This window comes from Chiloscyllium plagiosum, unplaced genomic scaffold, assembly GCF_037043375.1.
Source record: "Chiloscyllium plagiosum isolate Xiang-an unplaced genomic scaffold, Cpla_swu_hap1 HiC_scaffold_8, whole genome shotgun sequence".
NCBI lineage: Eukaryota > Metazoa > Chordata > Chondrichthyes > Orectolobiformes > Hemiscylliidae > Chiloscyllium > Chiloscyllium plagiosum.
In genome coordinates this window covers 37,128,094-37,153,491 of record NW_028270146.1, presented here as the reverse complement: position 1 = coordinate 37,153,491, position 25,398 = coordinate 37,128,094, and the positions used below count along the sequence as shown (strand labels likewise).

The window sequence follows — 25,398 nt, the reverse complement described above, 5'->3', positions numbered from 1 at the left end:
TCATTCAATCCATATCTTATCCTAGGAGAATCTTGGGCCAATCTTTAATGGTAGGCAACCTTTTGACATGTCAGGAATTGGTTGGCTAGTAACATTGTTAAACTCCATCCAAATTACCTTTTAAGATGTTTGGTGATAAGTTGTGGGGTGAGCTGGTTATGATCAGTTGGAATGAGTGGTAGGAGGATCATTTTTGAAAATTATTATACAATATTTTTCAATATTTTCATTCCATTATTTTTAAGGATTGTACTCAGTTTGTCCCCTTGAATCTAAATAATAAGCTTATGCTTGTGACCAAAAATCCAAGCCTAGCTCTGAGTCTTATGAATTTTTTTTTACAAACTCTTACCTTAATTGGATGTACAGATGTAGTGACGCATAGACCGAGTACTTCAGATTTTTAAAAGTCTGAGAAAAACAAAATGCGGGAAATTCTCAGGTCAGGCATCTTTTGAGGTGAAAAACTTATGTTTCAGGCTGAACCTGAAATGTTATTGTCTTCCCCCTCAACCAAGGCTGCAGACTTACAGAGAATTTCTGACACTTTGTTTCTCGTCCTATTTTGCTGATCTAGTTAATGGTTCACCAAGCAGCATTTTAGATGGCTTTCTCACTAATGACCTCACCTATGGTTTTTTTAGGCACCTCAAACAGTGATTAACCTCTGATCTACTGGAAAGATCATTGAAGCCCCCTAAAGTTTAGCCTGTCCTTATCTATTAACTAATATTTTCTAAAGTGGGGAATCGAAACTAGGATACCACGTTCTAACCATTGATTTTAGTTTAATTGTGACGTTTTACAGATCATAGAACTAAACCCAACATGCTTTACTTTGTATTTGTCAAGTCTTTTAAAAATAGCAGCAGGAGAAGACCATTCAGCCTTTTGAATGATTTGATTTATCCTGTTCAGTGAGATTGTGACTTGGTTCTTTTTAAACCTCCTTGCCTAAGAAAAATTAGTTTCTCAGCTTCTAAAATTGAGCTGTGCCTACTGCGTTTCTTTTGTAGGATGAAGTATTTTTAGACTTTTGCCATCCTTCATAGAAGTTTCTTAACTTTTTTTTTTCTGAACAGCCTAGTCTAGTTTTAAGGTTACATCCTCTTGTCCTAGACTTCCTTGCAATCCCAGAAGTTTGTTTCTTTACCCTATCAATTCCTTTCAAAATTCTTAAATGTCGATCAAGGCACTCCTTAACCGTCTACATGCAAGGCAATATACACCTACTTTGTAGACCTCTTCTTGTACACTACTCTAACCATTGAACCTTGTTAAGTGAATCTAGAGACTTGTATTGTACTACTACCATGGAGAGCGAACAGGGTCAAAACACCAAATAACCACCTCTGTAATATCATTCTGATTCTATTCTTTTTAATGTATTTTAACTACTTTCCTTTACAGTTGCAGGCTGATCATGATTGACTTCCTGCCAATAGCTTTTTACAAGCTTTGTCTCATCCAGATTATTTTGTAAACAATCTCTGCTCGTGGGCAGGTAATATGCACATTAAATTTCCTTACACATGAATCATTACTTTCAAGTAGAATTTCATTAATTTTACAATGATTTCTTCCTTCCCTTTTTTTATATATATAGTACTGCAGCTGTATTACTATGTGTAAGTATATGTGATGCATCCTAAAGTATTTGTGAGCCCTTTATTTTTGCATGGAAGCAATGCATGATTGTTTCATTTGACTAAAGCTATTCGTTAGTGTTTAATATATCATTAACATTCTGGTGTCTTCTGAAATCCAGAAATGTGGGTCAAGCAATCCCATTTGCTTCAAGATTGCATCCATAGGAATGCCTCTGAGGGAGGGAGGAAATGCCATTATGAATGACTGAGAAGAGTGCAGAATGAACATAATGATTGAACTAAGTGCTTTTTGAGAAAGATGAACAAAAATGAATAGTTGTACTAATGCCTGCTGAATTAATACACTTTTTTTTTTAAATAGAGTTGTTCAAAACTTCTTTCTATATTGCATTGGAAAAATGTTGTTCAAAATCTACATTCTGAAGTCAATTGATTTGGCAATTTGTTTCATAAGGATTCATAACCAAAGTATCAAATATTTGGTTTTGTAAAACTTAACATAGTGATATCATGTAATCAGTGTATCCAAAGCCCAGCCAATACTGAAATAGTGGCTTCCTGATTTCAGTACAAAGGTTGGGAATGTGTACGTGCAGTGAAACTATCTACCAGCACAACGCAGGCGGTTTCTATCCTAATTTTATCTTTATGAATCAGTAAGGAAACTTTAAATGATGTAGTTTGGTCAAGTGGCTCTTCATCAAATACATTGCAGCCCACCCCAAATTAATTTGGCAACACGTATGTTGCAAATGTCAGTGTATAGTCATATACTTCAACCATTTTTATATTAGCTTTTATTCCTTTAGCCCATTTGATGCAATGAGACATGATTTTTTTTTTAAGAAACAATTCAGTTAAACAGAGTTTTATTAAAAGCTAAAAATCTGAAAACAATTAAATGCTTGAAATGTGCAAGTTGGACAACATCTATGGAGAGCGAGCGCCTATTTAGCCCACAACCTTTGAGCAGAAGCTTTTATCACTTATAGTGAACATGCTGTAGTTAGAAGTTATATATTGCTAGATGCACTGTGGATTCAGTTACAAGTCAAACACTTCACTGTGACTTTTCTTTCAAACTTAATGCAATTTTATTTTTGCAGGCAACACAGCACCAAGAATCAGCACGAGCTTCCTTTGCTTCCTCTGTGTTTAACATAATGCATGCTATCATGGGAAGTGGTATTCTGGGTTTGGCATATGCAATGTCAAGTACAGGTATTATTGGCTTCAGGTAAGAAAGCAAGACATCGTTGCACTTGATGTGTTTTAATCAGTTGACATCCCAAGTTGTTTGCCCATAAACAGACCCTCTAAAGATACAGGAACTCTCTTTGAATCTTAGAAAGATCTGATTCTTAAATGAAGAACCCAAATAATTACAATGAAATTCAAGTTAGTATACCTTTTTGTTACTTCTCCACTTGAGCTCAAACATGTTCCCATCTTCCAACATGTGTATGCTTGTAGAAGTTTAAAACTGCCTGAATTTGCACACTCATTCATGCATCTTGTGTTTGTTTATCTACGTTGGCTCCTGATTAAGCAATGTCTCTTCATTAGCAAATCCCGTCATAACTTTGTCTTTCCTTACTCTCTCACTTTCTCTAGTTCTAAAACATTTAAATACCTGCACTTCATACTTCATCTGGCCTTTGTACTTTCCTGAGTTTTAATCCGGTTTTGTAGCTACTAAGGCCCAAACCTGAGATTTGCTCCTTGAAGTGTTCTGCCATCCCACATTGTTTTAAAATACTCTTTAAAATAAATGTATGGCCAAGTGTGCACTAATATCATTTTATGGACTGCTGTCAATTTTTACAAAGGTTCTGCCAAACAACTTAGATCAAATTACTCCATTAACTGTGCTATCTTAATATAAGACCTCCTGACTCTCCAATGCCTGTCTAATATCTAAAAGGCACAAGTCAGGCGTATGATGGAATACTCCCCACTGCCTGGATGAGTGTAGCTCCAACAATACTAAGTCTGACGCCATCCAAAACAAAGCAACTTGGTTGGCATCACATCCATCCACTCCCTCAAACAGCAGTATGTACCATCTATGCGATGCAGAAATTCACTAAAGCTCCTATAAACAGCACCTTCCAAACCCTTAACCACTACTATCTAGAAGGACCACGGCAACTAATAGATGGGGATATCACTTGCGAGTTCCCCTGCAAGTCACCCACCAACCAGATTTGGAAATATCTCTCCTTTTTGACGTCACCTTGTCAAAATCCTAGAAATCCTTTCCCAACAGCATTGTGGATCTGCCTACACCACATGGACTACAACAGTTCAAGAAGGCAGCTGACTACCACCACCTCAATGCCAACTGGACATGAACAATGTCCACAACCTGTGAATGAATTTAAAATGTTATTGTTGATAGTTTTGTTCATAGCCTATGTACTAACTGACAATTAATGTTTGTTTTTTAACACTTCATTTACGAACCCAACTGATGTTATCACTGATATTTCAGATTCAGGCTGAAACCTGGCTTGTTAAAACAAGAACGCACACATTTGGATCTAATGCAGCATCAAACTGATGCAACACAGTAGACAAGCAGAAGGCTGGAAGAACATAGCAAGCCAGGCCATATCAGGAGGTGAAGTCAACCTTTCAGGGGTAACCCTCCTTTCAGCCTTCTGTTTGTCTACTTTGGATTCCAGCATCTGTAGATTTTGTTTTTGTCTGTAATGGCTACAACACAAACCCACAATGTTGCAGACTTGTAAAACAAATTTTATAATAAGAAATGAGAATAAGAAGAAACAATGATCTACTTGTAGCACAAGGATTAGGTGCACAGTAAAAGTATAATCTTGTCCCAAAGCACCTTTTTATAAATTGAACAGAACATCAACAGCTTTTGTAGAGCATCCAAGACATGTATTTTGTTTAATACGTAAAAATGCCATACAGTACTTTCACCAGAGTTCCTGCTTCTAACATCTCAATAGTTGAACTTGTGACCATAGCTTGACTGGAAGTGCAGATATAGCTCCAAGGAGAAGTTTGTACACTTAATAGCAAATGTCATCTTGAAGTAACTTATTCACGGGTTTATCTCTATGCTTTTAGTCAGGCTTAACTCTTCTCCAAGGTGATCCATTGCACAATATAACATTCCTTTCTCAGGAGTGCTGATCTTTTCCAGCACTTTCATCGAAGGACTTCAGAGTTGCTTAAAAACAAAGGAAAAACTTTTAAACTCCCTAAACTATTGGTATTTTCTTGAGCTTTTAAGCAAAAACCTCTCCTGACCTTAAAACTAGAGCTTGTGCATCTTGTTCAGTATTAAACCCTTCCAATGTGTACACAAAACAACTATTAATACCAAAGCCAGGCCCCAAACTGTTTTTGGAAAAAAATCACCGTGTGGAAACTGAAAAGTCTATTAATTCAATAGAAACCATTGAGGATGGCTTAAAGTTGTTTAAGGCAGCATAGCATGGTAGTTATTTTTGTTCCTCCTGTCAATCCTAACGTAGTATTGCTTCATTCAACACCTGGATATCCAGCTGCAGTTTAGATAGAGAAAATATAGCAATGTTTACTACAATAAATTATCATTAATCAATCTGAGAGTGTATATACTGCTTTGTTTTCATCCTGCAGTCTCTTATTGCTGTTTGTTGCTGTTACGGCTGCATATTCAGTTCATTTGCTGCTCGTGTTGTGCGAACAAACTGGTGAGTTTAGTTTTAAACTGCACTTACAAGGTGAAAGAATTCTTTAAGTGGCTTTAGGGGCTGATAACACCACTAGGGCTAGACTTAATCCAGAGACCCAAGCAATGTTCTGGGGACTTGGGTTCAAATTCTACTGTGGTAGATGGTGGAATTCAATTTTTTGAAAGGCATCTGAAATTAACAGACTCTAATGATGACCAGTTTCCTTTTTGGGAAGGAAACCCATCTGGTTCACTAATGCTAATTTTTCATTTCGAGATGGATATGGCCATCCTTGTGTGATCTGCCTTGCATTTAACACCAGAAAGCACAGGGATTCTTAACTGTCCTGTGGGCAATTAGTCACAGGCAATAAATACTGGCATAACCAGTGACACTGACATCCTGTCAAGGTGTTTTGTAAAAGTAATGACTAAATTTATTTTGCTAAGTATTTAATATCTATTCTTTTAAAGTTCATAGGGCACTTGCTTACTATTATCAGATAAGCATAGTGTGGGGATTATTTTTAAAAATTGAGAACTGGAAAGGAAGAGTAGCATTATTCTAATGAAATTTTATAAATTACTTTTTTGAAGAAGAAGAAACAACCTAGTTCTTTTACTAACTGTTCCCTTGTAAATCCACAGCACTGACTACTTATGAAGACCTTGGGTTTTGTGCCTTTAAGATAACTGGAAAGGTAATAGGAAAATACTTGTTGCTGCACACAGGTTTATTAGACTCACAAGTAAGCTCTTGAATGTAACACGTTAAGAAGAGCAAGTATCTGTAGAGCCCTCAGATGATTCTATTGACTGAAAGCAAGTTGTTCTCGCTGCTCTTCATTTCTATGTACTGACTAGCCTATCAGCACTGCCATTTTTTGTCAATTAGATGAAAATTCTGTGTCTATTCCCCCACACTCTCTCTATTGGATGTGGCTGTTGTGCTTTGACTAATTTGACTACAAACTGGGTACTAAAACTACCGTATGCTGTTATGATCACCAAAGGCTTAGCACTATCACCTCTGACTCAAAGTTGTCAGTTGTAGGACTTGAGTGCAAAATTTAGGCTGCTGCTGCACTGCCATAGTATAGGATTTCTAAATTTTAAGAAGGCTTTTGAACTAAATTTTAAAATGAGATTCTATGCCCACTTTGCAAAGATTTGAGAACTTCTAGCTAATAATATATTAGAACACAGAACATAGAAACGTTCAGCACAGAAAGGCCCTTCAGCCCATGAAATTGTGCCAAGGATTATTCCTAATCTAAAATAAAATGACCTAACCTCCACACCCCTCAATTCATTGCTGTCCATGTGCATGTCCAGCAGTTGCTTAAATGTCCCTAATGACTCTGCTTCCACTACTACCACTGGCGATGCATTCAATGCATTCACAACTCTGTGTAAGGAACCTACCTCTGACGTCTCCATATACCACCTTCCTAATATCTTAAAACTATGACTCCTTGTGCCAGTCATTCCTGCCCTGGGGGAAAATCTCTGGCTATTGACTGTATCCATGCCCCTTATTACCTTGTATATCTCGATCAGGTCACCTCTTTCTTTCTTCTCTCCAGGGAGAAAAGTTCGAGTTTAGTCAACCTCTCTTCGTAAGGAAAGCCCTCCAGTCCAGGCAACGTCCTGGTAAACTTTTTTTGTGCCCTCTCCAAAGCCTCCGTATCTTGCCTATAATAAGATGACCAGAACTGGACACACTATTCCAAATGTGGTCTCACCAAGGTCTTGTAGAGCTGCAGCAAAACCTCACAGCTCTTAAACTTGATCCCCCTGTTAAGAAAGCCAAAACACCATAAGCTTTAACAACTTTGAGGGGTCTATGCACTTGAACACGAAGATCCCTCTGTTCCTCCACACTACCAAGAATCCCGTCTTTAATCCTATATTCAGCATTCAAGTTCGACCTTCCAAAATGCATTGCTTTGCATTTATCCAGGTTGAATTCCATCTGCCATTGCTCAGCCCAGCTCTGCATCCTATGTCGCGCTGCTGCCTGCAATAGCCATTGATATTATCAACAGCACCTCCAACCTTTGTGTCATTGGCAAATTTACTAACTCACCCCTCAACCACCTCATCCAAGTCATTTATAAAGACTAAAAAGAGCAGAGGCCCAAGAACAGAGCCCTGTGGTACAATATTTGCCAGTGACCGCCAGGCAGAATACTTTCCATCTACAGCCACTCTCTGCCTTCTGTCAGCCAGCCAAATCTGAATCCAATCGGCCAAATCTCCCTGTATCCCATACCTCCTTACTTTATGAATGAGCCTACCATAGGGAACCTTATCAAATGCCTTGCTGAAGTCCATATCCACCACATCCACTGCTCGACCTTTTCTACCTGTCTCATTACCTCCTCGGAGAACTCAATAACATTTGAGAGGCATGACCTGCCCCTCACAAAGCCATGCTGACTGCCTTTAATCACTCTGCTTTTCCAAGTAGTCATACGTCCTATCCCTCAGAATTCTTTCCAAAACCTTGCTGACCACAGACGTAAGACTGACTGACAGGTCTGTAATTGCCAGGGATTTCCCAATTTCCCCTTGAAAAGAGGAACAACGTTCCTCCAATCCTCCAGTACGACTCCCGTGGAGAGCGAGGAAGCAAAGATCATCACCAGCGGCTGAGCACCTCCTTTCTCGCTTCCCAGAGCAACCTATGATAAATTTGGTCTGGCCCTGGGGGCTTATCAATCTTAGTGTTTGCCAAAATTTCCAGCACATCAACTTCATCAATCTTCATCTGTTCAAGCCTGTTTCCCGGCTTCTCAAAGTTCTCATTCACAACAAGGTCCCCTTCTTTAGTGTAAACGGAAGCAAAAAACTAATTTTAAGGATCCCCGCCCTGCCCCCCCCCCCCCCCCCAAATCTGCTCAAACCCCGTGCACAAATTCCCTACGCTATCCCTGACTGATCCTACCTTCTCCCTGATCATTCTCTTTTTCCTCATGTATGAGTAAAATGCCTCTTTGGGTTCGCCCTAATCCTTCCCGCCAAGCCTTTTCCATGCCTCCTCCTGACTCTCCTCAGTCCATTTCTGAGCTCCTTTCTAGTAAGCCTGTAATCCTCTAAAGCTGTGCTAGATCCTTGTTTCCTTCACCTTACGTAAGCTTCCTTCTTTCACTTGATGTAAAGCTCCTCTGTTGTCATTTCAAGGCTCCTTAATCTTGCCCTTTCTTGCCTGTCTCAGAGGAGCAAATTTGTGCACACTGCTCCTTAAACAGTCTCCATGTCTGTTGTGCCCTTTCTGTGGGACAGTTGCTCCCAATTTGTACTTCCCTCCTGAACACATCTGACAAAAATGGCTCCATCCAAACCATCTTCACTTCCAGTCAATATTGGGAAAGTTGAAGTCACCCATAACGCCAATAGATAATAGGTGCAGGAATAGATTATTCAGCCCTTCTAGCCTGCACCACCATTCATTATGATCATGGCTGATCGACAATCAGTATCCTGTTCCTGCCTTATCCCCATGACCCTTGATTCCACTATCTTTAAGAGCTCTATCCATCTCTTTCTTAGAAGTATCCAGAGACTTGGCCTCCACTGCCTTTTGGGGCAGAGCATTCCATATATCCACCACTCTCTGGGTGAAGAGGTTTCTCCTCAACTCTATTCTAAATGGCCTACCCCTTATTTTTAAACTCTGTCCTCCGGTTCTGGACTCTTCCCCCCCCCACCCACCCACCCACCAGCGGAAACATGCTTCCTGCCTCCATAGTGTCCAATCCTTTAATAATCTTATACATCACAATCAAATCCACTCTCCTCCCCTTCTAAAGTCATCACCCTTATTTCTGACACACTTTGCATTAAAGCAAACACACGTTTTAACTGATTCCTTTGTTTCATCACGTGAAAAACCTTTTCCGATAGATTCACTACATCCTGTCACTGCCCCATCTCCAACTACCCACCCCCTTAGATATGTAGCTCTGGTTCCCAGCCCATTCGGGCGTCTGCTTGTGGCACAACGGTAGCACGTCTGATACCTGATTGTAGCTCTGGTTCCCACCCCCTAAGCACATTATCAGCCAGCATCTTGTCATTAGTCTTATTTAGTGTTGAGATGTTACTGTACCTAGATAAAACTTTATTGGCTTTAAAATAAGACAGTAAAAGTGAGCTATTGCGGATATTGGAAATCTGAAATAAAGCACAATGTAAAGAAGAGCTTGGTGAATCAGACGTCATTTATGGAGATGAAGAGTTAACCCAAGGATACAGCAACACTAGACATGGTGAGCTTTTGCCCTCAACACCTTTCCTACCTCACCCTGCACTGCCATTTTGTGCCCTTCTGAGTAAGGCATGACATCTAGATTTCTTTGTGTTGTCTGGGTCTTTTCCCTTCTCTACAAATGCTACCTGACCTGAGTATTTCTAACAATTTCTGTTTTTCTTAGTTAGGTTTTTTGTGATGTCTGAAGTAACTGAGGCTTGTCGGTTTTCCCACAGGTTATGGTTGCTGGTGCAATACTGATCCAAAACATTGGAGGTAAGCAAACCTACCAAGAAATAACTTGACCAAAGAATGTTGAATTTACTTCCGGATTCTCAGTTGAAATATTTTGAGGAATTAACTTTTTTTTTAAAATACAGGAGTGTCGCAACCTGCACGTTTTCACAAGTTTAAAATGAGTTGTTGGCTTAGAAATTAAAATGCTTCATCCCTAGAGTTGTGATGAGGCTTGTTTTGAATGAATTCTTTTCCAACTTTGTTCTTTTATTTCTTCTTTGTTGCCGTAGTGTTCAAATGAATATCCCTCCATTTTAAGGAATCAAGTGGATTGTAAAAGACAATTTGACTATGAATTACTAAGTCTGTTGCTAAATTAGAGTTATTCTGGAAGAACAGAGTCCTCAGAATGCAAAGAATCTAGATGACAATATGAACTCTCGACCCTTGCTCGTAAGGCTATCGGGGGAGAACTGAGAACAAACTGGACAAGGCCTTTAATCCCGAAGGTTGATACTTAAAGCAAGATTACAATGCAGCTCCTTTATAAAGGAGATATGTGGAACCACAGGAATAAGGAAAGATACTAAATTAATATTTCCCTTCAATATTTATAATGGAGAAAGACATGAAAGCTAGGGAAGTCGAAATAAACATTGTCTTAAACAGTCCAGATTACTAAAAAGGTGGTGATGGAGGCCTTAAAAGATTTAAAGGTAGGTAAATGTCTTGAAATGGGTAAAGGTGGATAAATCCCCAGGATCTGATCGGGTGTACCCTAGAACTTTGTGGGAAGCTAAAGAAGTGATTGTGGGCCTCTTGCTGAGATAGTTGTATTATCGATAGTCACAGGTGAGGTGCCAGAAGACTGGAGGTTGGCTAACGTGGTGCCACTGTTTAGGAAAGGTGGTGAGGACAAGCCAGGGAACTATAGACCAGTGAGCCTGATGTCGGTGGTGGGCAAGTTGTTGGATGGAATCCTGAGGGACAGGATGTACATTAATTTGGAAAGGCAAGGACTGATTAGGGATTGTCAATGTGGCTTTGTGCTTGTGAAATCATGTTTTACAGACTTGATTGAGCTTTTTGAAGAAGTAAGAAAGAGGATTGAGGGCAGAGCCATAGATGTGATCTATATGGACTTCAGTACTGTTTGACAAGGTTCCCCATGGGAGATTGGTTAGCAAGGTTAGATCTCTCAGAATGCTAGGAGAACTAGCCATTTGGATACAGAACTGGCTCAAAGGTAGGAGACAGAGGGTGGTGTTGGAGGGTTGCTTTTCAGACTGGATGCCTGTGACCATTGGAGTGCCACAAAGATTGGTGCTGGGTTGTTGTCTTTTTGTCATTTACATAAATGATTTGGATGCGAGCATAAGAGGTACAGTTAGTAAGTTTACAGATGACACCAAAATTGGAGGTGTAGTAGACAGTGAAGAGGGTTACCTCAGATTACAACAGGATCTGGACCAGATGGGCCAATGGGCTGAGAAGTGGCAGATGGAATCTAATTCAGATAAATGTGAGGTGCTGCATTTTGGGAAATCCAATCTTAGCAGGACTTGTAGTCTGAATGGTAAGGTCCTAGGGAGTATTCCTGAACAAAGAGACCCAGGAGTGCAGGTCCATAGCTCCTTTGAAAGTGGAATCGCAGGTAGGTAGGATAGTGAAGAAAGCGTTTGATATGCTTTCCTTTATTGGTCAGAGTATTGAGTACAGGAGTTGGGAGGACTCATTGAGGCTGTATAGGACATTGGTTAGGCCACTGTTGGAATATTGTGTGCAATTCTGGTCTCCTTCCTATCGGAACGATATTGTGAAACTTGAAAGGGTTCAGAAAAGATTTACAAGGATGTTGCCAGGGTTGGAGGATTTGAGCTATAGGGAGAGGCTGACCAGGCTGGGGCTATTTTCCCTGGAGCATCAAAGGTTGAGGAGTGACCTTATAGCGGCTTACCAAAATTGAGGAGCATGGATAGGATAAATAGACAGTCTTTTCCCTGGGGTCAGAGTCCAGACCTAGAGGACATAGGTTTAGGATGAGAGGGGAAAGATATGAGACCTAAGGGGCAACGTTTTCACGCAGAGGGTGGTACATGCATGGAATGAGCTGCCAGAGGAAGTAGTGGAGGCTGGTACAATTGCAACATATTTAAGAGGCATTTGGATGGGTACATGAATGGGAAGGGTTTGGGGGGATATGGGCCGGGTGCTGGTGGGTGGGACTAGATTGGGTTGGGATATCTGGTCGGCATGGATTGGTTGGACCGAAGGGTCTGTTTCCATGCTGTACATCTGACTCTTATAAATCTCTGGGACCTGATAGTGTATCCTAGACATTGTGGGAAGCTAGGAAGAAATTGCGGGACTCCTAGCAGCTATGTTGGTATCATCAACTGTCATGGGTGCGGTACCAGAAGACTGGAGGGTGGCTAGTGTTGAGCCTTTTTATTGAAGAAAGGCTGCAAGGAGAAGCAGAGGAACTACTGAGAACCTAATGTCCATGGTGGATAAGTTATTGGGGATTCGGAGAGACAAGGATTTCTGGGATAATCAGCATGGCTTTGGCCATGGGAAAATGTTGTTGTCTTACCAACTTGAGTTTTTTTGAAGTGACCAAGAAGATAGATGAAGACAGAGCACTAGAAATTGTCTGTGTGGAGATTATGTTCTTTGACAAGCTCCACTTGATTGGTTAATAAAGTTTGATCACATGAGATGCAAGGTGAGCTAGCCAATTGGATACAAAGTTTGTTCGACTAGGAGAGGAGAGCGGTAGTGTTTTTCTTTCAGACTGGAGACCTATGACCAATGGTGTTCCACTAGGCTTGGTGCTGTGCACACTTCCATTTACAAATAATTTGGGTGAGAACATAGCAAGCATGGTTAGTAAATTTGTGGGTGACACCAAAATTGGCAGTATAGTAGACAGTAAGGAAGGTTATCTAAGATTATAAAGGGATCTTGATCAATTGGGTCAATGGAGAGAGGGATGGTAGATGAAGTTTAATTTGGATTAATGTAAGACAATGCAAGATGAACAAGAGCAGGACTTGCACAGTGAATGTTATCGAGAGTTGTCGAGTAGAGTCCACTGCTCGAGTATATAGTTCATTGAAAGTGGCATCACAGGTGGGATAGTAAAGATGGTGTTTGGTTCACTTGCCTTTATTGCTCAGACCATTTTGAGTATAGTAGTTGGGATGTCATGTTATCGTTGTAAAGGGTATTGGTGAGGCCATTGAGTATTACATACAGTTTGGTCGCCCTGGTATAGGAAAGATATTGTTAAATTGGAGTGTTAAGAAAAGAATTACAGGAATGTTACACTGGAGGGTTTGAGCTCTGAGGGGCTGGGACTTTTTTCTCTGGAGTGTAGGAGACTGAGGTGTGATCTTTAGAGGTTTATAAAATCATTAATGGACATTAGATAAGGTGATTAGCAAAGGTCTTTTCCCTGGTTGGAGGTGTTCCAAACTAGGGGGGCATAATTTTAAGGTGAGAGGGCAAAGATTTTAAATAAGACCTGAGGGCAACTTTTTCAGTGGTTTATATCTGGAATAAACTATAGAGGAAGTAGTGGATGCAGGTACAATTACAACGTCTGAAAAGACATTTGCACAGGTACGTGAATTGGAAAGGTTTAGCGATATGGGCCAAAGGCAGGCAAATGAAAGTACTTTAGTTTGGGGAAACTTGGTTGATATGGACAGGTTGAACTGAAGGTCTAATTCTGTGCTGTATGACTGACTCTAAGTGACAATCAAAGTATTTACAGAGAACCTTGCACACCCTACAGTCATAGTGTTGTCATTAGAATCCTAATGTATATGCCTGCACATATTGATACAAATGCTATTTTTACTTGTTGCGATGTCCCTGATGAAGAAATGGAGCATGTGATGGTGGGACAAAAATAGAGGAAGGAAAAAAATCACTTTCTGGAGAAATATGGCATAGATATGTTCACCACTCTTTTTTGCACCCCCCCCCCCTCCAAAAAAAATAACGGCAGGAGTTTTAACGGTAGGCAAATGATTTGTCCACTGAAAGTGTGTTTTGGCTCCAATAAATGGCTTATACACTCTACATATGGGGAGATACACTTGGTTTAAAATACAACATTTCTTATCCATTTTGGATGTTTTTCGATGATGGCAATTAATCCCATGCAAAATGATTGCTATCTCAACCACATGCTGGAAGTTTTTAACAAAGTTCCCATGCTGCTCATCTTCAGCAATGAATTCCATGCTCCACTAATGGGGTGAATAACCACTTACTTAAAATTCAATGCATTCCCTTCTGAATGTAAGCTTTTTTTTATTAAAAACTAATGTTCTGTGTCACTAGTAGTTGAAGTAAATCATTTCGCATGTCCAACAAATTTGGATAAACTTAATTAAGAATGTATGAACCAGAATTTAAATTTTGCCATCTCTGTTGTAATATTTAAAAATCTTGTTTCAGAAGCTAATTCTGCCCACATTGCTCTAGGAGACTGATTTTCATGCAACTTCAACTTTGTTGTAATAGATCTTTTGCTAAAATTAGTTCAGTTACAACTGGCTCTTTTTTTTTAATGGAAGGGTCTAAATAAATGCTATTTCGTTTTCTTATTTTATTCTGTAATGTCCTACTTTGTGGAGAAATTGCTGAAGAACTGTACAGGACATTTCCAAGTGCTTTTCAATCCATTAAGCACTTTTGAAGTGTCATCATGTGCAGGAAATACTCAGCCAACGTATGTAGAGCAAGATCTTAAATATAAAAATGATCAATCTTGTTTTGGGGGTGTACATGAGATTAAAAACTAGCCTGGATGCCAAGAGAACTTTGTTCTTGGCAATATGCTACGATTTCTTTTTTGCCCACCCAAGGGCAGACAAACTGTTTAATACCTCAACAGTCAGGGATGTATAGCCCAGAACAGACCCAATGGTCCAACTCCAGCATGCCGACCATGTTCTTCTCTCTAGTTCTGGATAACCCCAACCCAGGGAAAAGACCTTGTCTATTTACCCAAACATGCCCCTCATGATTTTTATAACCCTCTGTAAGGTTACCCCTCAGCTTCTGCTTCAGGGAAAACAGTCCCAGCCTATCCAGCCTCTCCCTCCAAACCCTTCAATCCAGGCAGCATCTTTTTGTAAATCTTTTCTGAACCCTGTCAAATTTCACAATATCCTTCCAATAGCAGGGGAAACTAGAATTGCACCTACTAGTCCAAAAGTGAACTAACTGATGTCCTGCACACCCACAACATGACCTCCCAACTCCTATACTCTTTTTACTCTGACCAATAAAGGCAAGCGTACCAAAAACCGCCTTCACCAACCTATCTACTTGCAACTCCACTTTCTAGGAATTATGAACCTGCACTCCAAGGTATCTTTATTCAGTAACACTCCCCAAGACCTTACCATTAAGTCTGAGTCCTTCGTTGATTAGCGTTTCCAAAATGCAGCCTTTCGTTTATTTAAATTGAACTGTATCTGCTCCTCCTTGGCCCATTTGATGAAGATCTTGGTGTACTCTGAAGTAACGTGTCTCACCGTCCACAACCCCTCCAATTTGGTGTCACCTGCGAACTTACTAACTGCGCTCCCTATGTTCACATCCAAATCACTTCTCTAAATGATTAAAAGCAGAGCACCCAGCACTGATCATTGATCCTTGTGACTAGTGGTGTGCCACAGGCCTCCAACTTGAAAAACAACCCTCCTCCCACCATCTTCTGTTTTCTACCATCGAGCCAGTTCTGTGTCCAAATGACTAGTTCTCCCTTACTGCAAAAAAAAAACTCCAAGAGCTCAGCATTTCATTGCTGCAGTGAAGTGGCTACTTAATCTTGTGCTCCAGTCTCTAGAGTGCATTACTCGACATCAACCCACAACCCTGTCATTTAAAATTAGGCTATCAGTTAACCATGGTTGACATAGAAGTCTGACATCCCTGTTTCAGCTTGACTCTTCTGGTATTTAAACTTTTTGTGATTTGAAATTTTTTAATGTTGTCTCTTTCAAAATCTAAAGCTTTTTCTTATGATCTGATCTTTTGTCAAAGAATTGTCCCAGCTTGTACACCTTTCCTCTATAGAATCCTGATATCCAGAAACATCTTTAATGTGTTCTTTTATAACTTGCAGAGGTCTAAATTTCCTTAAGTTAGAACTCTACCAAACTCTCAATGGGTCTAATCAACTTCTTCAATGTCTGTCTGTCTGTCTGTCTGTCTGTCCGTCCGTCCGTCATGACAAAACACCATATACCATGATGTATTAATTATGTCAATTGCTCTTCATCTAAAACACTTTTTACAAAATATTGTCACATTGATTTGTGTAGTCGAAGGATGGAATGCTTTTTGTATAGGACCTTTGATAAATAAGAATGGAGCCTAAATCTTTTTCAGGCAGAAAGTGTTTTATGAAATGGTGAGATTTAATCCTAACAGATTGGACTTTGGCCTTCCAATTCATATTTTACCAAAGTTTATACACTTTTTTTTTAGTTAGGTAATTTCTGGGTTTTTGTAAAAAGTGATGCTAATAGCTTTGATTCTTGACCTGAGATTGAAATGTTGACCTGAAATGGATTCTCAGTTTGTTTCTTCGGTGGGGGGAGCTCTTCCTAAGTGAAACCAATTTAATTGACACAATAGCTTGAAGATTACTTTAGAATTTACAGCTGAGTCATTATAATTTTAGCATTTGACCATTTTAACTTTAAAGTTGAAGCTGTGATTTTAAAAAAATTACAACTATAATAATTGTACTTTTACAATTCATTGGGAACTAAAAGGAATGAAGAAGTGGTAATAATCTTGGAACTTGATTGGTCAGCATTGTTTTAAGCAGCCTGCTTACTTGTTGAGTCAGCAGCATAGCTTAATAGAGCTCTTAGTTGTTTTGAAACAAATTACATTCTGAAATGTTACTTTTCTTCCATCAGCTATGTCATCTTATCTGTTTGTCATAAAGTCTGAACTACCTGCTGCAATTGCTGGTTTCCTACACAACAGCTATAATGGGTAAGTATCTACACTGATCTTAATGTGTAGATTATTCAGGGGAACTGGATTAAATATACAATTAAAGCAAATTTTATCTTGACTGGGGTGAGAACAAAAGTTGTGCTACATTTTTATTGTACAAGTTGCTATCCACTCAGTTATGCTAAAAACTCAAGTTTAGTTGTTGAACTGTAACTTAACGGTCACTGAGTAATTTTAGGTTATACAATGCTGACTATTTTCAAAACCTTTTAGAAGAATGGCATCTCGATTTCTAGTACTACAATAGTGTTGATTTCTGGGAGCTGTAGTGTTCCTTTTGGTCCTGCAACTAAATTGTTTACTTCGAAAGTGTAATTTTATTCACTAACAGCGAGATCCTGCATTTGTTTACCATTTTCCATTTGTCAAGATGAACTGCTTATGAATGTATTCCTACAGTGCTATTAGAGAAGGATTTAGACCCAACAATGAAGGAACAGTGATTGATTTTCCAAATTGAGTTGGACTTTGAGGGGAGCCTGAAAGTGAGAGCATTCCCTTGTCTGCACTGTTGAAAAACTTGTCATGCATTATGTAATTGGTACACATTGGCTGAATTTGTAAGGTAAGATGATCATGTCCATCAAGCAGGCTGCTTTATTCCAAAAACTTGAGGTTCAACACCATTCAGAACAGTATTTATCCAGGCGAGCAGAGTACGTTCCATTGCATTCCTGGTTTTTACCTCATTGATGTTGGAGACACAGGAGTTGAGGTGAGTCACTTGCTGCAGAATATCGATTTCTGAAAATTCTTGTGGCTAGAACTTAGGCTTAAGTCAATGGTGGCACCCAGAACGTAGATGTTGAGCCTGTGATGTGACTCGAGAAATTCCACAAATACATTCATGGGCTGAAACGATTGCAGTTCCCTAGGCAGAGATCTTTCCTCTTCAATTTAGAGTTCACCATTCCATTCCACTAGGCATTAAACATAGCTGCCCAACTGCATTTTTGTCTCCTGCTAAACCCCTCATCTATGTATTTGTATTCTTTGTAAACTTGAGGACTGAGTGACCATGACTTGCACCAAAGCTTGTTAGCTCATCAACTATTTGTTTAACATTGAACTAGCGTAATCAACATTGTCTTTAGAGTCAGATTCAAATGTGCAGCACGGAAACAGACCCTTCGGTCCAACTTGTCCATGCCTCCCAGATATCCCAACCCAATCTAGTCCTACGTGCCAGCACCTAGCCCATATCCTTTTCATATCCATCCAGATGCCTATTTTAAATGTTGCAATTGTACCAGCCTCCACCAATTCATCTGGTAGCTCATTCCATCCACGGACCACCCTCTGCGTGAAATAGTTACACCTTAGGTCTCTTTTATATTTTTCCCCCTTTGCCCTAAACCTATGCCCTCCAGTTCTGGACTCCCCACCCCAGGGAAAAGACTTTGTCTACTTATCCTATCCATGTCCCTCATGATTTTATACACCTCTATAAGGTCATCCCTCAGCCCTAGCCTATTCAACCTCTCCCTATAGCTCAGATCCTCCAACCATGGCAACATCCTTGTAAATCTTTTCTGAACCCCTTTCAAGTTTCACAACATCATCTTTCTGATACGAAGGAGACCAGAATTGCACACAATATTCCAACAGTGGCCTAACCAATGTCCTATACAGCTGCAACATGACCTCCCAACTCCTGTACTCCATACTCTGACCAATAAAGGAAAGCATACCAAACGCCGCCTTCAGTATCCTATCTACCTGCGACCTCACTTTCAAGGAGCTATGAACCTGCACTCCATGGTCTCTTTGTTTAGCAACACTCCCTAGGACATTACCATTTAAGTGTATAAATCCTGCTAAGATTTGCTTTCCCAAAATGCAGCACCTCATATTTATCTGAATTAAACTCCATCTACCACTTCTCAGCCCATCTGATCAAGATCCTGTTGTAATCTGAGGTAACCTTCTTCACTCTCCACTGCACTTCCAATTTTGGTGTCATCTGCAAACTTACTAATTATGCCTCTTATGCTTGCATCCAAATCATTTATATAAATGATTAAAAGTAGTGGACCCAGCACCAATCCTTGTGGCACTCAGCTGGTCACAGGCTTCCAGTCTGAAAAACAACCGTCCGCCACCACCTTTTTTGAGCCAGTTCTGTATCCAAATGGCTATATCTCCTTGTATTCCATGAGATCTAACCTTGCTAACCAGTCTCCTTGTCGAACGCCTTACTGAAGTCCATATAGATCACATCCACCACTCTGCCCTCATCAATCCTCCCTGTTACTACTACAAAAAACTCAATCTAGTTTGAGGCACGATTTCCCATTTTGTTTTACTTTACTTAGAAACTGTCACACTTCATTTCAAATTTGGCCCTTCCTGATCTCTCTAGCCTTTCAATTATACTTTCAAACTCATGAGATGAGAAGTTTCTTCAACAATTCTATCCTTGTAATTGGGGTCAGTAGTTTAAATTGGTTCTCTGAAGTTGGAAATATTGCAATATAACTTATTGCTTATCTACTAAAACAATTTGATTAGAAATACCACTTCATGTATCTGTAATTATAAATTTGAAACCCAGATGGTAATGCACAAAGATGTGTTGTAGTGTGGGTGGTTAAGTAACTAATATATTCTAATCAACATGTTGCGCATCGCTGGAACAGCTAATACTTGAACGTGCATCTCTATACTTTGTAAGTAGCAGTCATAAAACATAGAATCCCTACAGTCTGAAAGCAGGCCATTCGGCCCATTGAGTCTACACTGACACTACTCCTCTGCCCCATCCCTGCATTTCTCGTGAATAATCTACCTAGCCTGCATATTCCTGGACACTATGGACAATTTAGCATGGCCAATGCAGTCAAATAGCACTTCTGTGGGAGGAAACTGGAGCACCTAGAGGAAACTTGCACAGACACTGGAAGAATGTGCAAACTCCACACAGTTGCCTGAGGCTGGAATCAAACCAGAGTCCCTGGTGCTGTGAGGCAGCAGTGCTAACCACTGAGCCACCATACCATCCTAGCAGTGTTAGCCTTGGGTCTTTCCCATTGGTTTAGGTACTTCTCATTTTGTTGCGGTCAGGAGCAAGTGGGTCAGTGAAGAAAGTGAGGATACAAAAGGTAGCAATGGAGGAACCTCTTTAATGTGACCAGGGACAAGTGAGTGAGCAAAATGGGTGCAAGGAACCATTCAGCTGGGCACAGAGTAAAAACACAATACAGTTTGTATAAGATGGTATAATTAAAGGGATAGATATGGTTTTCTACAGCTGAGCACCTGAGCTGCAAAGACTATATTGCCAGCCTGATACCATACATAAACACCAGCTTTATCATAGAATGGAGTCTGAGGCCTGAGAGGAAGGAACACATTATTATGGAGCATGTGAGTACCGATAAATAGTTAAACTGCTTGTGGGAAATATGAGGGAGTAAAGTTTTTAAAAAGCAGAACCACCGATCCAGTATCTGGATACTATCTCGAGTAACAAGCAAATTAACACAGGATAAATGAGTTGAGTGCATGGGAGGGAGAAAATGGTTTCAATTAATGGGTATTTGGATTTGACCTACTGAGCCTTTATAATGGGCTGTAAAGAGTTTTAAATAGTATGGCCTGCAAGTAGGAGGGTAGATTTGGAATTTTTTTTAGAATGGGCAAGGCAATAGTGCAGGATAGCAATAAGGATGATACTCCAGTTTGTACCTTGTTTATACTAGCAAATGTGAAAGTGGAAACATAGCTTTTTATCTTCAGTTTGGTAAATTGCGACCAGTGGAGTGTTGCAAGTATCTATCTTGAAGTCTCAACTATTTTCAACATTAATGATCTTAACACATTACTTTCTGTCCCTTAATCTAAGTTTGCCAGCAATACAAGCCTAGGCATCGTGAACAGAACACACAGGCTTCAAATTGATGTGAATTTAAAAAACAAATTCCCTTTAATTCATGGTCTTATGGACCAGGCCAGATCCCCTCAAAACATTTCAAGAAAGTAGCCTAGACCCTACCTTTGCCAGTTTTTTTAAGCAGGTGTAATGCAGATATTCCAACTGAGATGCAGTTGGTTAAACAAACTAGTTTTAAACAAAACAACTTATTTATTACATTAGTGACCAAAACACACACAAAAGAGAACAGAATATAGGATAATGTAACCTATCCAAAAACCTGACAAATCATCCCAACTTGATGCTGTTCCAAGTAGACCCATAGAGTCATAGAGTCATAGAGATGTACAGCATGGAAATAGACCTTTCGGTCCAACCTGTCCGTGCCAACCAGATATCTCAACCCAATCTGGTCCCACCTGCCAGCGCCTGGCCCATATCCCTCCAGACCCTTCCCACTCATATCCCTATCGAAATGCCTCTCAAATGTTGCAATTGTACCAGCCTCCTCCACATCCTCTGGCAGTTCATTCCATACACGTACCACCCTCTGTGTGAAAACGTTGCCCCTTAGGTCTCTTTTATATCTTTTCTGCTTTCACTCTAAACCTATGCCCTCTGGTTCTGGACTCCTCGACCCCAGGGAAAAGACTGTCTATTTATCCTATCCATGCCCCTCATAATTTTGTAAACCTCTATAAGGTCACCCCTCAGCCTCTGACACTCCAGGGAAAACAGCCCCAGCCTGTTCAGCCTCTCCCTGTAGCTCAGATCCTCCAACCCTGGCAACATCCTTGTAAATCTTTTCTGAACCCTTTCAAGTTTCACAACATCTTTCCGATAGGAAGGAGATCAGAATTGCACGCAATATTCCAACAGTGGCCTAACCAATGTCCTATACAGCTGCAATGAGTCCTCCCAACTCCTGTACTCCATATTCTGACCAATAAAGGAAAGCAAACCAAACGCCGCCTTCACTATCCTATCTACCAGCAACTCCACTTTGAAGGAGCTATGAACCTGCACTCCAAGGTCTCTTTGTTCAATAATACTCCCTAGGACCTTACCATTAAGTGTATAAGTCCTGCTAGGATTTGCTTTCCCAAAATGCAGCACCTCTCATTTATCTGAATTAAACTCCATCTACCACTTCTCAGCCCATTGGCCCATCTGGTCAAGATCCTGTTGTAATCTGAGGTAACCCTCTTCGCTGTCCACTACACCTCCAATTTTGGTGTCATCTGCAAGCTTACTAACTGTACCTCTTATGCTCGCATCCAAATCATTCATGTAAATGACAAAGTAAAGGACACAGCACCGAACCTTGGGCACTCCACTGGTCACAGGCCTCCAGTCTGAAAAACAACCCTCCACCAGTACTTGTAATGGACTCTGCAAGATGGCGGTGATACTGCAGAACTGCTGTGGACAGCTCTGCCTAACAGCCAAGGCATGTTGGTTTTTTTTTGCCATCCCTAGCTAACTTTTGAGGAGAAATTACTGGTTTAAAACCTTACAGAACGCATTTGTTATATTTTGGGAGTGGGAAGGATGCCAAAGGAAAGGGAGTGAGCAAACAGCATCAGGGACCACACTGCCCTGCAGCACCAGACTCACCAGAGGCCCCACCGCAGCAGCCTCTCCTGAATCCCCTGGGGGCATGACACTCCCAGGAATTGGCAGCGGCAATGGAGAGACTCACCTTGAAGGTCGGGGCTGCAATTGAGAAGATTCGTGCCCAGATCCAACCCAAGCATGAATGGGAGGTCCAGGGCCTCTGGGAGCGGCTGGAGGAGGTGGACAGTTGAAGCAAAGTCTTGAAGCGGCGATGGAGTCCTCATCTGGTCAGATCCAGGTGCTGGAGTGGGAGGTGCGCACCTTATGAGTCCAGGTTGACCTAAAAAATTGAGGTCTGAGAATGAATGAATCTTCCAGTTGTTGGGCTCCCGGAGGTTTAAAAAAAGTGGGCAGCCAGCCAGCTGCTTTGAAAACTGGCTGCAGTTTCTGGACCTTCAAATCTAATCCAGCGAGCTGCAGATTGAAAGGGCCAGTCGGACCGCAGTGCACAGGTCTGGGCCAGTACAGTGCCCCCACCCAGTCTTAGTGCACATGCCTTTTGGATCCAACAGTGGACAGGATGCCTAGTGGGCCCCCAACTATTTCTTAACAGGCCAAGCAGGTGGCTGACTTATGTGAGGAGTTAGGGCTGGTGGACATTGAGATGCCTTGACACTACCGGCAGGGACTTCACCTTTTTTTTTCAAACCCACGTAAATGTCTCATGAAGATTGATCTCTTTCTGGCTCCCTCAGCCCTTCTGGATTCAATTATGTGCTGTAAAGTTGGGAACATAGCTATCTCTGATCGCATGGTATATTTGGAGGTTAAGGCCAAGAGTGAGGGGCTAGGTTTGCGGCACTGGCGTCTGGATCCTTTTTTTCTTAAGAATTCCAAATTTGTGGAATACCTTTTGAAGGAGTTTCAAGAATTCTTGACTATTAAGACCGGAACGGCTAGTAGTCCGTCTATGTAATGGGAGACCGCTAAGGCCTTTGCTATATCCTAGTTGGCTAACCAGAAACGACAGAAGGGGGAGCAGCAGCATCTACTTGAGGCAAGGTTGAAAGCTGCCAAGGTGGCACATCTTGTGCGGTCTTCGGTGACTAAGTTGCACCGAATCACGGCCCTCCGGGCTGCCTTGAACTTGATACTTACCGAAACTGCAAAGAAAGAACTTGCTTTTGCTAGACAAAGACTGTTCGAGTATGGGGATAGGCCAGGGAAGTATTTAGCGTACCTGACTAGGAAAAAGCGTGCCTCCCAATCTATTTCTGCAATCGGAGACAGTGTCGGGGTCCTTGCATACGATGCCAAAAGGATTAATGAGGGTTTTTAGAGTTTTTTGCTCTGAATTGTATGGAGACCTTTTTAGAACCTGGACCTCCCAGGGGTAACCTTGGAACAGGCCTCTTCCCTTAATACACCCTTGACCGTTCAGGAAATTCAATAGGCAGTTAGGCAACTTCAGAGTGGGTTTGGGCCCTGGCCCTGATGGTCTCCCGGGTGAGTTTTTATAAGGCATTTAAAGGGATTCTGTTAGGATCGATGTTGGAGATGTACAATCACTCTTTTATATGCATGAATGCTTACCACCATCTTTGAGAGAAGCAAATATTTCCTCAATCCTTAAGAAGGGAAAGGTTCCTGAGGATTGTGCCTCTTACAGGCCCATCTCTTTTTTTTAAATTCAGATTTTGAGATTCTAAGATCTTGGTGTTGAGATTGGAAAAGGTGTTGCTGTATATTGTTAAAGAGGACCTTGCAGGTTTTGTAAGGGGCTGCAGGTCTTCTAATAATATTAGAAGGTTGCTGAATATAGTCCAAGCATGTCAGCAACGGTTGATTGAGGGGTTGGTGATTTTCTTTAAATGCAGAGAAAGCATTTGACTGGGTGGAATGGCCATCCCTTTTTTGTCTTAGAGTGGTTTGGGTTGGGTTGGGTGGGATCTTTGCTAGGTGGGTGGAGGTTTTATGCCATCACCAACAGGGTGAAGTCTGGGAACTTCAGGATTGGTACGGGTAGTCATCCCAAGGCTGCCCCCTTTCACCATTGTTGTTTACGTTGGTGATATAGCCACTGGCAGAGGCCATTCATCAGAACATCTACATAACCGCTCTGGAAATTGGATAGAGGGTACGCAAGGTTACACTGTATGCAGATATTGTCCTGCTGTTTTTTTTTATCAAACCGGATAACTTCCGTACCCCATCTCTTATAATGTAAGATCAACTTTGCAAAGTTGGCAGCTACGCCTTTTGGGGGACTTAAGGAAGTGCCAGAGGTTGAAGGTGGCTCTAGGTTCCCCTTTAAGTGATCACGAGCGGGGTTCCAATACCTAGGCATTTTTATTTCCCCCCCCCCCCAAGTTTGGTTATTTCAGACTAACTTTGCTCACTTGCTCGACCATGTTCGGTGGGATCTCCGAGATGGGAGGCTCTTCCAAATTCATGGTTGGGCTGAATATCTCTCATTAATGTTCTTCTTAGTTTGCTTTATCCCATGCGTGTGCTCCCTATAATGTTTCCCAGATCAATGCTGTGGAAACTTATGGATTTGTTTGGTTTCTGTTTGGCATCATGGGTGGCCCCTCATCAAACTTACTGAATTGCAGTTGCTTCAAGGAGGGGTGAAGCTGATTTCCCAGACATCAGGAGGTATCAACTGAGTACCCTGCTGTCCTTTGTCTGCAGTTGGGTAGGTAATGATCCGGGCTCAATATGGTTGGATATCGATGCCTCCCAGGCAAAGTGCCCTCCTCTTATCCATGAGCAACAGGTTAATATGAGGACTGTTATGGACCACTGGCAGAACACTGTTAATATGGTCAAGGCATGGAGGGCAGTGTGTTAGTGAGGGTTGCTTATCCAAGACTTAGCCACTCATTCTGATAGTTGGTATGTCAGGGTTCCAACCAAGGGTGATGGACTCAGGGTTCAAACTATGGGCAGTAAGAGGAGTTTCTAGTTTGGGAGACTTGTTTGAGGGGGAGGTTATGATGTCTTTTGAGCAACTGAGCCACAAATGTGGGTTGCCCAGCAGAGATCTTTTTTCTGTTTTTTTTTCAGGTTAGGGATTTCATCCAAAAGACAACTATGCTTCTCTATGAGCCCGATA

General features: G+C 41.1%; 1 protein-coding gene across 3 annotated transcripts in view; it reads left to right on the top strand.

The window, feature by feature from the left end:
* The window catches only part of slc38a6 (solute carrier family 38 member 6), a 71,986-nt gene that overhangs the window by 5,142 nt on the left and 41,446 nt on the right, over nucleotides 1-25,398 (top strand). For 2 of the 3 annotated variants that reach the window (XR_006312720.2, XM_043697246.2), the window contains exons 2-6: nucleotides 2,717-2,847; nucleotides 5,247-5,320; nucleotides 5,950-6,002; nucleotides 9,793-9,832; nucleotides 16,747-16,825. Coding sequence is in view for 2 of the 3 variants with exons in the window: in XM_043697246.2 (XP_043553181.2) it covers nucleotides 2,717-2,847; nucleotides 5,247-5,320; nucleotides 5,950-6,002; nucleotides 9,793-9,832; nucleotides 16,747-16,825 (377 nt within the window). In the remaining variant the exon portion in view is untranslated. Of the gene's footprint in view, nucleotides 1-1,410; nucleotides 1,505-1,606; nucleotides 1,629-2,716; nucleotides 2,848-5,246; nucleotides 5,321-5,949; nucleotides 6,003-9,792; nucleotides 9,833-16,746; nucleotides 16,826-25,398 lie in introns of all 3 variants that reach the window. The other variant, XM_043697248.2, reaches the window with a different exon arrangement.